This window comes from Miscanthus floridulus, chromosome 8 (assembly GCF_019320115.1).
Source record: "Miscanthus floridulus cultivar M001 chromosome 8, ASM1932011v1, whole genome shotgun sequence".
Taxonomy (NCBI): Eukaryota; Viridiplantae; Streptophyta; class Magnoliopsida; order Poales; family Poaceae; genus Miscanthus; species Miscanthus floridulus.
This window is the reverse complement of record NC_089587.1, coordinates 115,589,787-115,601,764: the sequence shown is the minus strand read 5'-3', so window position 1 is coordinate 115,601,764 and position 11,978 is coordinate 115,589,787. Positions and strand designations below refer to the sequence as shown.

Sequence of the window (11,978 nt, the reverse complement as noted above, 5' to 3'; positions counted from 1 at the left end):
TTGGATAAACCGGTCCGTAGCTAATCAAAATTACTTATATTTGCTCTCTTTAGTTTGTTCGTATTCTAAGATAATACTCCCTTTGTTCTCTTATAAGTCATTTTATGTTGTAAGAAAGCCGTACAAAATACGATACAGCTAGCGCCCGGACATCCAAATGCGGGCGTCCATCCCGACGAAGCTTGTGCGAATAACCATGCCACACGCGTGCCGCCCGTTTTTCACCCTCTATGCGTGGACCTCACCGTTACTTCGTTTCGCGCGCGCAAGCGGGAAACCCCATGGGTCGCCCATCCCGCCTCGCGCGAATAACCGCGTCGCACACGTGCCACCCATTTTTTCCCTATGCGTGGACCCCACTGCTGCTTCCTGCCTTGACCACCCACGTCTGTTTGGTTTCGCATGCGCAGGAAACCCGTGGGTCACCTACCCGAACTCAAACATATGCAACATCTAGATTCACTCTTATAACATCCAGATAAAACAATTACAACATACGTCTAAAACAGATAAAACATCCAGATCTACTCTTGCAACATACGTCTAAAACAGATGAAACATTTGGAACATACACTTGCAACATACGTGTATAGCCATTGCACACATAAGCATCATCCAAATCTACTTTTGCAACAACGTACGCCTGAAACATATAAAATATTTGGAACATACACTTCAAACATACGTGTATAGCCTGAAACATATGTAACATCCCAACCTATTTTTGCAACATCGATATAAAACACTTGCAACATACCTCTGAAAAACTTGAAACATACGTTTGTAACATACGCTTTCAGCGCAACATCTCCTTGCTGCTTTGGCGAATGGAGGCTCGTCGGGGCGGGGAGATCACCAGTGTAGCGCTCGCCGGCGGCGCGGAGCTCGTCATCAACGCAGAGCTGGGCGACGGCGCATAGAGGGCAGGGTGGGGGCAGCACGAGTGGTGGTGACGACGCAAAGGTTGGTTGGGCATGGCAGTGGTGATGCAGAGGGTGGGTGTGGGCGCAGCAGCAGCGACGACGACGTAGAGGGCGGGTGGGGATGGCAGCAGTGGCACAGAGGATGGGGTGGGGCGGGGCAACGGCGACAACACAGAGCGCAGGTGAAGGTAGCGGCGGTAGTACGCAAAGGAGTGGAGCTCGAGCATGTCAGCCTCAGGACGTGGCGTCTATGCAGTACAAAATGTACTATTTATTTGCATGGTAATTTATACTACTTGTCCCAAAGTATAGATACTTCGTTGTTTGTTTTAAGTTAAACCATTTTTATTATGACTAAATTTATACAAAAATAATTAACATATGTAACATCATCAAATAAGACATTGTAAAAATTTATTTCATAATTGATCTGATGATACTAATTTGTTGTCCTAATTGGTGATACTTCTACAAATTCAGTCAAACCTAATATAGTTTGACCTAGGACATATCTCAAAGTAGTTGTCTTATGGAAGGCGTGCAACACATGAGGCTAAGAGGCCGGGGGAATGAACTACATCACTTAAAACATAAACCTAGGCTCAACTTGATATACAAACAACATAAGCCAACTAGCATGATGTGCATGCATGTTTTTTAAAGTGCTCTAGCTTAACCAATCCAAAAGGAGTTTTGCAACCTAGATCCAATCCTAACATGTGTAACAATAAAGGGTATTATGGTAGTTTAACACAACCACAACTTGTTGTTTTGGTTTTAGCAGACGAATTGCCCAATTTCGGCTAACTACTCTATGCACATCCCTTTTGTCCATCATTAGTTGAATGTCGAATGACATCACAAAGATAGGTTGGCTAGCAGCACCTGTCATCGATCCACTTTTAGATTCATCATGAGGCAAAGAAGCAAAACAGATTCAATTTTCTTCCCATCCCTCTTATCTAGATTATCATTCATAGCTGACAACATATTCTTTTGAAAAGCCACAAGCATATGTGAAAAGCAATCCATCGTAGGATTCTTATGGGTGGAAATACTTACATTGATCTTTACTTAAAATGTGGATATCGTGGAAGCAGTGGCAGAGTCAGGATTTTCAATTTGGGTATTCCCACCTTCCAAACAAAAAAGTCTAAACCAAGGTTCAGAATATACTTCATAAGGAACTTACAAAGTACTTAAGGAGAATTACAATTTTGCTCTAACTTTGCAATCCTTTATGGCTTAGAAGTAGTTGATGATGTCAGTCAAAACTCCTGCCCAATAAATATGACCAAGTTGTATTAGAGACTGTAAATCAAAAATCAACTAAGTTAGTGAATCAACATTCACTTCATCAAAGTGAATCACTTAATCCTCAACCTCAACTAAATCATTGAATTACTGAATCAACAAATCAACTTGTCTTGGCTACCATCAGTAGGGAGCCTACCATCACCCCTCAGCCACCCAGGCCTTCAATCACGCCATCCCTAGCCTTGGCTTACCGATCAACATGACACTGGCGGTCGTCGCCCCTCTGCCCCTATGAGCCAGCTGCTAGGTGCAAAGGCACCTAGCATGTAGCCTCGCCAGGAGCCCCAACCACCACGTACTAGGGACTACTGTTAAGGATGGATATGATTTGTCCTTGGCCGATGTAGGAATTGTCACCAAATAGGGAATTAGAAGATGTCGAGATTATGAGTTTGAGTTGGATGAACGCCGAAGGGGTGCATGGGTGAAACGATCCAGGATGGCTAGAGGGGAGTGAATAGCCTATTAAAAAATCCTTCAAAGACACAACACTAGGCACAAGTGATTAGTACAAGAGATGGCCCTAATAGCAACTATTGCCTAGCTTAGCACTTCAAAGCAAGCCCTCTAAACAATTCTAGTAATAAGGATTATCACAACTACTAGAGCACATAAACTAACACACGCAAGCTACTTGACTAACTGAGCTACACAAGGAAAGCAACTACATGAGCTACACTACTCGACTAGGAGAGCTACTCTAGCAACTACACAAGCACAAGAATAATAATGTTAATGCAAGTGTAGAGAGGGAAAACCACATGGGACAAGTGACACAAGAATTACCCTGACTTACGGTTGCTTGCTAGCAACCTACGTCCTTGTCAAAGTGAGTCCTTGGATTCCTGGTCCTACACAAGAGAAAAGCAAGCCATCAATCTTGACCCTCAACATGGGTGATCGCCTATGACCTAGTGAATCAACAAGGGACACCAACTAGCCTCTTAATTCCACTAGAGTTGCTCTTTGCGATCTCCTATGGGCAAGCACGAGATCCCTCACAATCAATCAATTGGAGCCACCAAACAATCACCAAATGGTGTTCAACAATCCCAACCAACTCCAAACTGTCTATTTGGCAGCAGCCACCAAGAGTAACAAGAAAACTGCAGCCACCATGCTTTTCTAGTTCCACAAGGTGCGCTAGATCACTCCTAAATCTCACTCTAGATCAAACTCAAGTCAAGCAAGTGAGTGGAGTGTGTTCTTGAGCTCTAAGAGAGAGTGTGTATGAGTGAAATATCTAAGAGAGCCCAAATGGCCAACACCCTCTTCTATTTATAGCCCTCTTAAAAAAAACTAGCCGTCGTATGCTTTTGGTAGGCTGTTTGCGGGTTCACCGAAAAAGTACGGTGACCACTGGAGATCTCTCACTGGAGAAAAGGTTCTGCCCTGCCCTCTAATAGCTATCCAACTATCAAATTAAAATGGTCATATAGATATTGGATTACCCTATCTTCAGGTGCTCCAGTGAGACTACCATCATAGAAATCTAGTGGCTGTCCCGAGCCTAGATGCGCTGTGCACAAGCACTACAACCTGCTTTCTCTGGTAATCCCCAGGGGCATCATTGGACTTGTCTGGTGTGGGCCAGAAAATCTTTTGTAGAAACATTTTACACCATTGGAAAACTCCAGTTCTCCCCACACGTCACCATGGAGAAAGCGCCTCTACAGTTCAAAACTCTCGCGTGCACAAGTGATCTCCACATGTCCCCCTAAGGAGCCTACGCTACTACAAAATTTAACTATAGGGGCGGCTCTAGAGCCTCTGTAAGGACGACTGCGTCAGCCGTCCTTCCCAGAGTGTTCCTACAGAGGGTGCCTCTGTAGGGACAGTTTCCTGACTGCCCCTGCAATGCTCTCTATAGGGACGGCTGGTGTTTTTAGCCGCCCCTACAGTGCCCACTGTAGGGGCGGCTGGTGTTTTCAGTGTAGGGGCGGCTGGTGTTTTCAGCCACCCCTACAGTGCCCTCTGTAGGGGTGGCTGGTAATATCAGCCGCCCCTGTAGTGGACTTCTGTAAGGACGGCTGTATCACCAGCCGCCCCTGCTGTGTGTATTTGTAAGGACGGTTCAATCAAGAACCGCCCCTACAGTGGATTTTCCAGCAAAAAATAAATAAATAATTCAAATTCAAATTTGACCACATATATATATATAATTCAAATCAAGTAACAACAATCTTTTCTCAACTCTGACATATATTTAAGCATTTTCAGGAAGTACACCAATTCACACTAAATATTTTGACACTGGTTTCACAAAATCACAGCAAGTAAATACAACTAGAATAATAAAGTTCAAACATTTGCTCTAGCCAATACTGAAAATTCAGTACATTTGATGCAGTCACAACTACACATGCAGTGCCCTTGAGAGGTCCAGATGCCTTCTTGCAAACCTTCATCTATCACAAATATGTTTAATTAGGAACATTGGTCATGCATCACAGTCTAGTTTACCACTGTCTGTACTATTTTACCATCTAAAAAGAAATAGCTGTAAACATTTAAACACTACACGGGACTTAGCCATGCTTGGTTCAGAGTTCACTTTGAACTCTGAATAATGACTACTGCTACTGACCATTAGCCATGCTTGGTTCAGAGTTCGAACTTCAGAGAACAATAGTCCAATTGTCTCCTGCCTCTGCCTGAGCTGGTGCTTGACCTTGACGTGTTGCTGCCTACTACAGTTTAGACAAAACAGACAAGCTGTTGTTATAGCATAGAACTAAATTGGAGAAAAAAAATGATATTGTTCCCACTATGCTCTAGTTTCAGAAACGATACAGGACACAAGCTGCACATCCAAATTATTAAAAAACAGCAGTTTACTTAATGCCTAAACTGTGTTGCAAAATAACTCGGAACCAGGGCAGGCAAACAACTAAGCCAAGTTAAAGGTTTTAAACTAAACTAATAGTAGCATGAAAGTTGCCTGCAAGTGACAATTACCTTCACTGTTGCATTCCAAATAAGATAACCGAGTTGCTGGAAGTAACGTGCTGCAGTTTTGCAAATTTAAGAATAGAGTCAAACTCTGTAGTTGCAAAGTTAATCACGGTCGAGAAAGCAGACAGCTACAGCTATTGTTATTAAAGAATAGCTTCTGTTGTTGATATGAATATCAAGGCTGCCAGCTGGAACAATTTTGTGCTCACTGCCGATGGGCTGACCTGCTGCACAGAAACAAATTCGAAGCAACAGTCAGGCACGCACTAGAGAGGAAGCTGCAAAGCTGTCGACAGAAAAAACGAGAACAGTTGCTGCCGTTTGCGACTGCAATAGAGTCAGAGACCCGGCACAACCAAAAAATCAAGAGCAGCTCAAGCTGCAGCTGCTGGTTTGCACCAAACAACAGCTTGGAGAGAATAACACGGCCTAAACAGCCTAAATTCAACTGGCAGTACATATATAATTACGTTTGGTCTTCAGTTCAGTAAAAGGGATAAAGGAGCATAGATATATTATTCAAAACAAGAACCAAGTACGAGTGCATTCTGATTTTAGTATAAGGCAATTAGCAAAATATATTCATTATGCACATCCATCATTGTGATTTTTTCTACTTATATATGTGATACTACATATTCCACTCATCCTGCAACCAAAGAAGATAACAGACATAAGTCATTCCCACTTTTATAATTTAGAGTACAATTCAATCGGCCTGGGATAAGCATATTTGTGTATGGACCTATGCTGCCTCTGTTTGTTGATTATTTCTCTATGGTTCCTTCCCAGACATGTACTCATGTATTAGAGAATGGAAAATTATTGATATTTTTTTTCTGGTGACCATAACAGCTACATGAACTGTCGTAGGGACCAAACCAACCAAACAAAGAAAAAATAACAGTAGTTCTGAACCTAAAAACTGAACGAGCTGTTACAGTTCAACTCTGAACACACGTCCTCATTGAGCTCCAAAAATAAACCTGCAGGTTGAAAGATAATTCCGCTGCTGAAAGAGAAGCTCACCAGAAATAGCTAGTAGAGAAAATACAATCAAAAAGCACCTTCTAGTACAAGTAAGCCAAGCATACAGCACAATTTGCCATTCTCCCATATCTTCCTTCTAGCTTACAAATACCACCTAGGTTGTGTTGTGGAGACTCTATGTCTGAAACATAACAATGTGTACAATATGAGTTTTTCCTCCTACTGCAGTTAAATAGTCATCTATTACAAATAACAGTTAGTTCTGAACTTCAGCTCACATATTTCATCTACTACAAATATTCTAATATAATTGTTACTGCTTACTTATAGTGTATAGAGAGGATTTTGGTTCCATTTGTCTAGTTGAATGTCAAGTAAAGCCAAAGTAAGCTTCACCAAATCCCATCAAAATCCTAATCCTAGGATGAAAGATAAGCTCTTTTCACTCACCGTAAGACATCGTCGTGCTCGTCCTTGGCCCTACGGCCCTGCGCAAAGTCGCCGGCGGCCACTGAAGGGAGGCGCCACCGCCGCCGCTGTTCTCCGGTGCGTGCTCACCTCCAGCTAAGGGTGCTGGCCCAGAGGCCGCTCGACGGTGCCACGCACCTCCAGCTAAGGGCTCCCAGTCATGGTGGATGGCCGCGGATGCGAGGCGCCCCGGGACCGCCGCCGCTGCTGCTGCGGAGAATGCGGGGGGTGATGGCGCCGCAATGGCGACCTGGCCGGCGCGCAGGCGGAGCAGCGTGAGGCGGGACGCCATATGGCGAGGGACCCCGAGGTGGCGCCATTCCTTCTCTACGCTCAGCATCGTCGTCGCCGCATCTGGCTGCTGCGTGCGTGAAAAGCTGATGGAAAAGGAGATACTCTAGGGTTTTGAGGGCAGCCGGTTTTGTATCAACCGAGAAAGAAGGTTGGTCGTCCGATTAGGATCGATGGCTGCAATGAGCTGCGCACTAAATGGGCCTACGGGAGAAGCTTGCCCAAGGGGCATTCTCAGCCTGGGCCAAGGTTGGCCGGCTGCATGGCCTGTGCGGCTGCACAGTGTGGTAAGAAATTTGAAATTTAAAATTTGACAAGTTCAAACCAAATTTTAAAACCCTAAATAATTTCAGATGTAAAAGTAATAAATACAAAAGTTGTTCAACTCATCAAGATTTACAACATTTATTTTGGTTATCTTGTCATTTGACAAAATTTGAACCTTTCAAATTTGAAATTTTAAAAAATGACAAGTTCGAACCAAAATTTGAGACCCAAAATGATTTCAACATAAAAAGTGATGAATACCAAAGTTGTTCAACTCATTAATATGTACAACTTTTATTTTAGTCATCTTGTCATTTGACAAAATTTGAACCTTTCAAATTTGAAATTTTGAAAAACGACAAGTTCGAACCAAAATTTGAGACCCAAATTGATTTCAACATAAAAATTGATGAATACCAAAGTTGTTCAACCCATGAATATATACAACTTTTATTTTGGTCATTTCTTCATTTGACAAATTCTTAGCACACATTGTTCACTAATCTTACACATGTCTCATATAGTTTATAAAACCTTATGAGAGATGTGTCACATTTGTGAACAATGTCATTACCACTTTGTCATATGAAGAAATGACCAATATAAAAGTTGTAGATCTTGATGAGTTATTCAACTTTGGTATTTATCACTTTTTCAGCTGAAATCATTTGGGGTACCAAATCTTGTCTGAAGTTGCATTTTTTTAAATTCAAAATTTAAATTACTCAAACTTTTTATATGTATATATTGACAAAACCAACAAAATAAATTGATAGAGAATGATTTTAGAAAATTTTAGGGAAAAAATCATCAGATTTAGAGTTAGTATGAAGAAGAAAAACAGTTACAAAGTTGACCCACAGATTAAAAAAAAATCATACTGTTCACTATCATCTAGAAGTGTGATTTATCTTTTTAATCTGTGGGTAAACTTTGTAACTAGTTGTTCTCCCTCATACTAACTCCAAATGTGATGGTTTTTTTCCTAAAAAATTCTAAAATTATGCTTCAGCATTTAAGTTTGATCAAACTTGGATGTGACAATGTTTTACACATTTTAAAATTTGAAATTTGAAATTTGACAAGTTCAAACCAAATTTTAAAACCCTAAATGATTTCAGATGTAAAAGTGATGAATACAAAAGTTGTTCAACTCATCAATATCTACAACTTTTATTTTGGTTATCTTGTCATTTGACTAAATTTGAACCTTTCAAATTTTGAAATTTCAACTCTTATTTTATCTTGTCATTTGACTAAATTTGAACCTTTCAAATTTTGAAATTTGAAAAAAAGACAAATGGGCACTGCAGGGGCGGCTGGTGATTGAGCCGCCCCTACCGATCAACCCCAACTGTAGGGGCGGCTCAGGTTACCAGCCGCCCCTACAGTGCCATCTGTAGGGGTGGCTGGGCTGCTGGGGCCCGAGGACGCTCACTGTAGGGGCGCCCCCAACCCCAGCCGCCCCTACAGTAAAAATGCTCTCGTTTCTGCTGTAAGAATCTGGCGTAGTGCTAAGCTCCGATGGTTTGGCTTGGCCACCACCGGATAAATCTCGTGGCCTGTAAGACAGCTCAACCAGTTAGCCAAACAGGGGTCTCAGGCATAGCCTTGTCTCCGATGCTTCCCCATCAGGGGCACCAGATAAATTCAATGAGTGCAATGAAGCTGCACTAAGCCCTTCTCTCAAAGCTCTTTTCAATTGTGGCAACTCCAAATGTGTTTCACATGAACACCAACACCTTCAGCACATGAGTTAGCATTTTTAAAACATTTTCAAAGTATAGTCAACCTGGTGACTCTAGATAATCGTAATCTCTTTAGAGTTCCAATCTTAATAGTATGACTATCTATCATAAACTCGACTTTGTACTCTATTGCACTTTTGCCAATAAAAGCAAAGCCCTAATGATATACATTTGCCTTCAGGCTTATTCTTAACTTTATATCCTTCTTTTCTCTCCAAGGTTGAGAACTTGCTTCTATTGGTGAGCATTATCATCTCCACCATCTTCTAGCCTTGATCAATTTATTCATGTGGGCCTAGCACAATCATCTCCATTGAAGGCATCAGTCCACTAGTTGTTAGTCAATTACTAAAACCAAACTAGGGCTTTCAATGTGCGTGTCAAACCTAAGTGGGCTAGTGTCTAGGGTCTACAGAAGGAAGGCAAGATTTAATGGGCTGTTTTTTGATTGGATAAACATAGAACAAGTCTAGTAGTCATTATACATATGAATATACCTACATATGTGTTGTTGCAAAATAGTAGGGTATTCCTAAGAATACCCAGGAATCACTTTAGCTCTACCCATGGCTCGTGGTGTGGCTTCAACTAGCGTGTCTCCTAAAGCTCTCTTTGGGAGATTGGCCACTGACGGTAGCAGGAACGGTGAGGATCAATAATAGGGCTTGATCATGGCATGGTGATGGAGTTGTTCCCACTTATTTAATTTGGATGGATGTTCGTTAGAGTAAGGTGATTGATTTTCTTCTTGCCTTGCTAAGTCATTAGTATGGTGATCTGAACTTTTTATTATTTGATGGTGATAGTGTCTAGTATATGGTAGCCACTAGCCTGAATGCCATGGTAGGAATGCATGGTTGTCTAATAAGACCTTGCAGGGATATGATGATCCATGTGTGATGAAAGATGCTACTCCATCGTCCATCCGAATGTATATTGGGGACATCTTTGAATTCACAACTTATGATTTGTTGGCGAAATTTGCTTAATATTTTTGCATGGTGCACATATAATACTCTTAGTTTCCCTAGTCGTTTATTGTGCTCTCAGTGATTTTGTGATTTTGATGGCATAAAAGTTGTAATGTATATCATTGTCACTTCCACCGTCTAACTTGACTTGACTTGTACGATTTGCCAACGGCTCCTCAGACCAGATGGTCAGGATGTCCGGTCGGCACTCTTGCGTGCAGGGTTCGAACCCCCACGGGTGCGCTCGTTCGCCTGCCGGAGTTAAAAAAAAATCCCTCGCCTATCCCGAGTTTCCCAAAGCACAGGTAAATGGTCTGGTCCACTCACAGGGTACCGGGCCCTGTGTAAGGGCAGGGCACGGGATTCGGAGGTTTTCTCAGCCTGTGTGAGAATGTCTTCTTCCTTAAGCACAAAGTTACGGGGTTGTCTGCCCACCGCAGGCAAGTTTTTTTTAACTTGACTTGTACGATTTATGGCTCGGGTAGTCATGTTATTCCAACCCACAAGGCACAACTTTAGCATGGCGTGTTTCTATAGTTCCTGTTTATTATCAACTGGATTTTGGCTCGTTTTGACGATGAAAGCTTTTCTTGGTCTAACGGTGGAAACAACGTATCGGTTGGCTGAGTGTTTGAGTATTCTTCTTCAACGAGGTTACTTTATTATACCATTGATGAGGGGAAATTCTCCGATGTCATTCTCATCTCCGCAAAGACAACGATTGTAGAGCCAAGGCTGCAACATCTCTTCACGCGGATATTGTGGGATATTGTTGTAGGAACTTCGAAGTTTGAATTGGCAGTCTAAATTGGTGAAGAGAAATTAATGAGATCAAAACCCTTGGGAGGCCTAGGCATAAAGGACTTGCCATACTTCAACAGAGCGCTACGCCTCATATGTACTAGCCACTGCTGCCCGCGCTTCGCTGCGGGTGATGTGCTTGGTATAGGAAAAAATTCAAGAAATATGGCTCATATGTCTAATATGTTTTCTCATCGTGTTGATACAGAAGTTTGGTCTCAATATTGTAAACGAACATAGAGGTTGGTTGTCATTACATGGTGCCTATTTTAGGCCAGCAAATCAATTACATGTTAGTGGAAAGAAGTATTTGATGGAGTTGGGCTCAAGCAACCAACACACCTAGATTTAAAGCACAACATTGAGTAGGACTACATTATAGGTGGAAATAGCAAAAACTACAACACAAGTGCTTCTCCTAACGCGAGGGTTTACAAAAGAGTAAATTAGGATCCACTCCCCTTAGCTGAAACTACAACATGCATCCAACAACTACGGACGACAACAACGGCAAGAGTACAATACAGGAGGACAGCGACGAAAAACACTACTACTACGGGCACAACATCCTAAGGCAACTAATCTACCTTGGAACCACACATCTTTATTCCTGTGCTCGACGGATTCTTCTACCGCCCTGGCTATGGATCTGCATCTTCTTGTGGCAATGGCTGATGAGAGGAACCAAGGGTTCTGCTTCTAATACTTCCGAAGGTGGAGGTGCTGGCGGTTCTGCATCACCGGGTCTCCTTCCTTCAGGCGGGTGGATAGGGATCCCCTCCAAGATCGAGGCATCCTGCCTTTCATCAACCAACGTCCTTCGCTTGACCCTAGTGAACAGATAGGCCTCATCCAGCTGATGAACATGCCAATCTTCGGCCTCCTTCAGAGCTTCTGACATGGCAGCCTCCCGGCTCTCAGCAGCTGCAGCACTGGCATGCGCTTCGGCGAGCTGCACCTGGAGCATCCGAGTGAAGATCTCGGCTTCTTCGGCGCGCCGGAGGCACGCCCTCAGCTTCAAGGCTTGCCGATCATACTGCTCATCCAGAGCAAGCAGGTACGTGGTCAAGTGCACTACGGTAGGACTGTCTTCTTGTGCATCCCGCCCTTGCAAAGCCTCCATGCGAGCCCTCCATGCCCGCCGATTCCTATCCAAGGGTGGAAAGAACCTCATGGGGGTATGGGCAATGGGCTCTTCATAGAGCTAGCAAAGGTATTGCAAGGCTTTGTGGGCCACAACCTGGTAG

At 42.9% G+C, this 11,978-nt stretch overlaps 1 protein-coding gene across 11 annotated transcripts; it reads right to left on the bottom strand.

Annotated features, from left to right (window-relative positions):
• Nucleotides 1-1,729: 1,729 nt before the first annotated feature.
• Nucleotides 1,730-7,052, bottom strand: LOC136477200 (uncharacterized). Of its 11 annotated transcripts, none has more exons than XM_066475284.1 (6): nucleotides 6,636-7,052; nucleotides 5,199-5,422; nucleotides 4,828-4,930; nucleotides 4,580-4,648; nucleotides 3,027-3,091; nucleotides 1,730-2,200 (listed from the first exon to the last, which is right to left on the bottom strand). In XM_066475284.1, exons 1-2 carry the CDS (start codon nucleotides 6,991-6,993, stop codon nucleotides 5,298-5,300), a joined length of 483 nt encoding a protein of 160 aa, XP_066331381.1. In that variant the 5' UTR covers nucleotides 6,994-7,052; the 3' UTR covers nucleotides 1,730-2,200; nucleotides 3,027-3,091; nucleotides 4,580-4,648; nucleotides 4,828-4,930; nucleotides 5,199-5,297. The 11 variants fall into 11 exon arrangements, 4 of the variants coding, with proteins under 4 accessions (XP_066331381.1, XP_066331382.1, XP_066331380.1 ...); XR_010763934.1 differs by lacking the exons at nucleotides 1,730-2,200; nucleotides 3,027-3,091 and adding exons at nucleotides 6,114-6,181; nucleotides 6,263-6,366 and having other exon boundaries at nucleotides 4,425-4,648; XM_066475285.1 differs by lacking the exon at nucleotides 4,580-4,648.
• Between the last annotated feature and the right edge of the window lie 4,926 nt (nucleotides 7,053-11,978).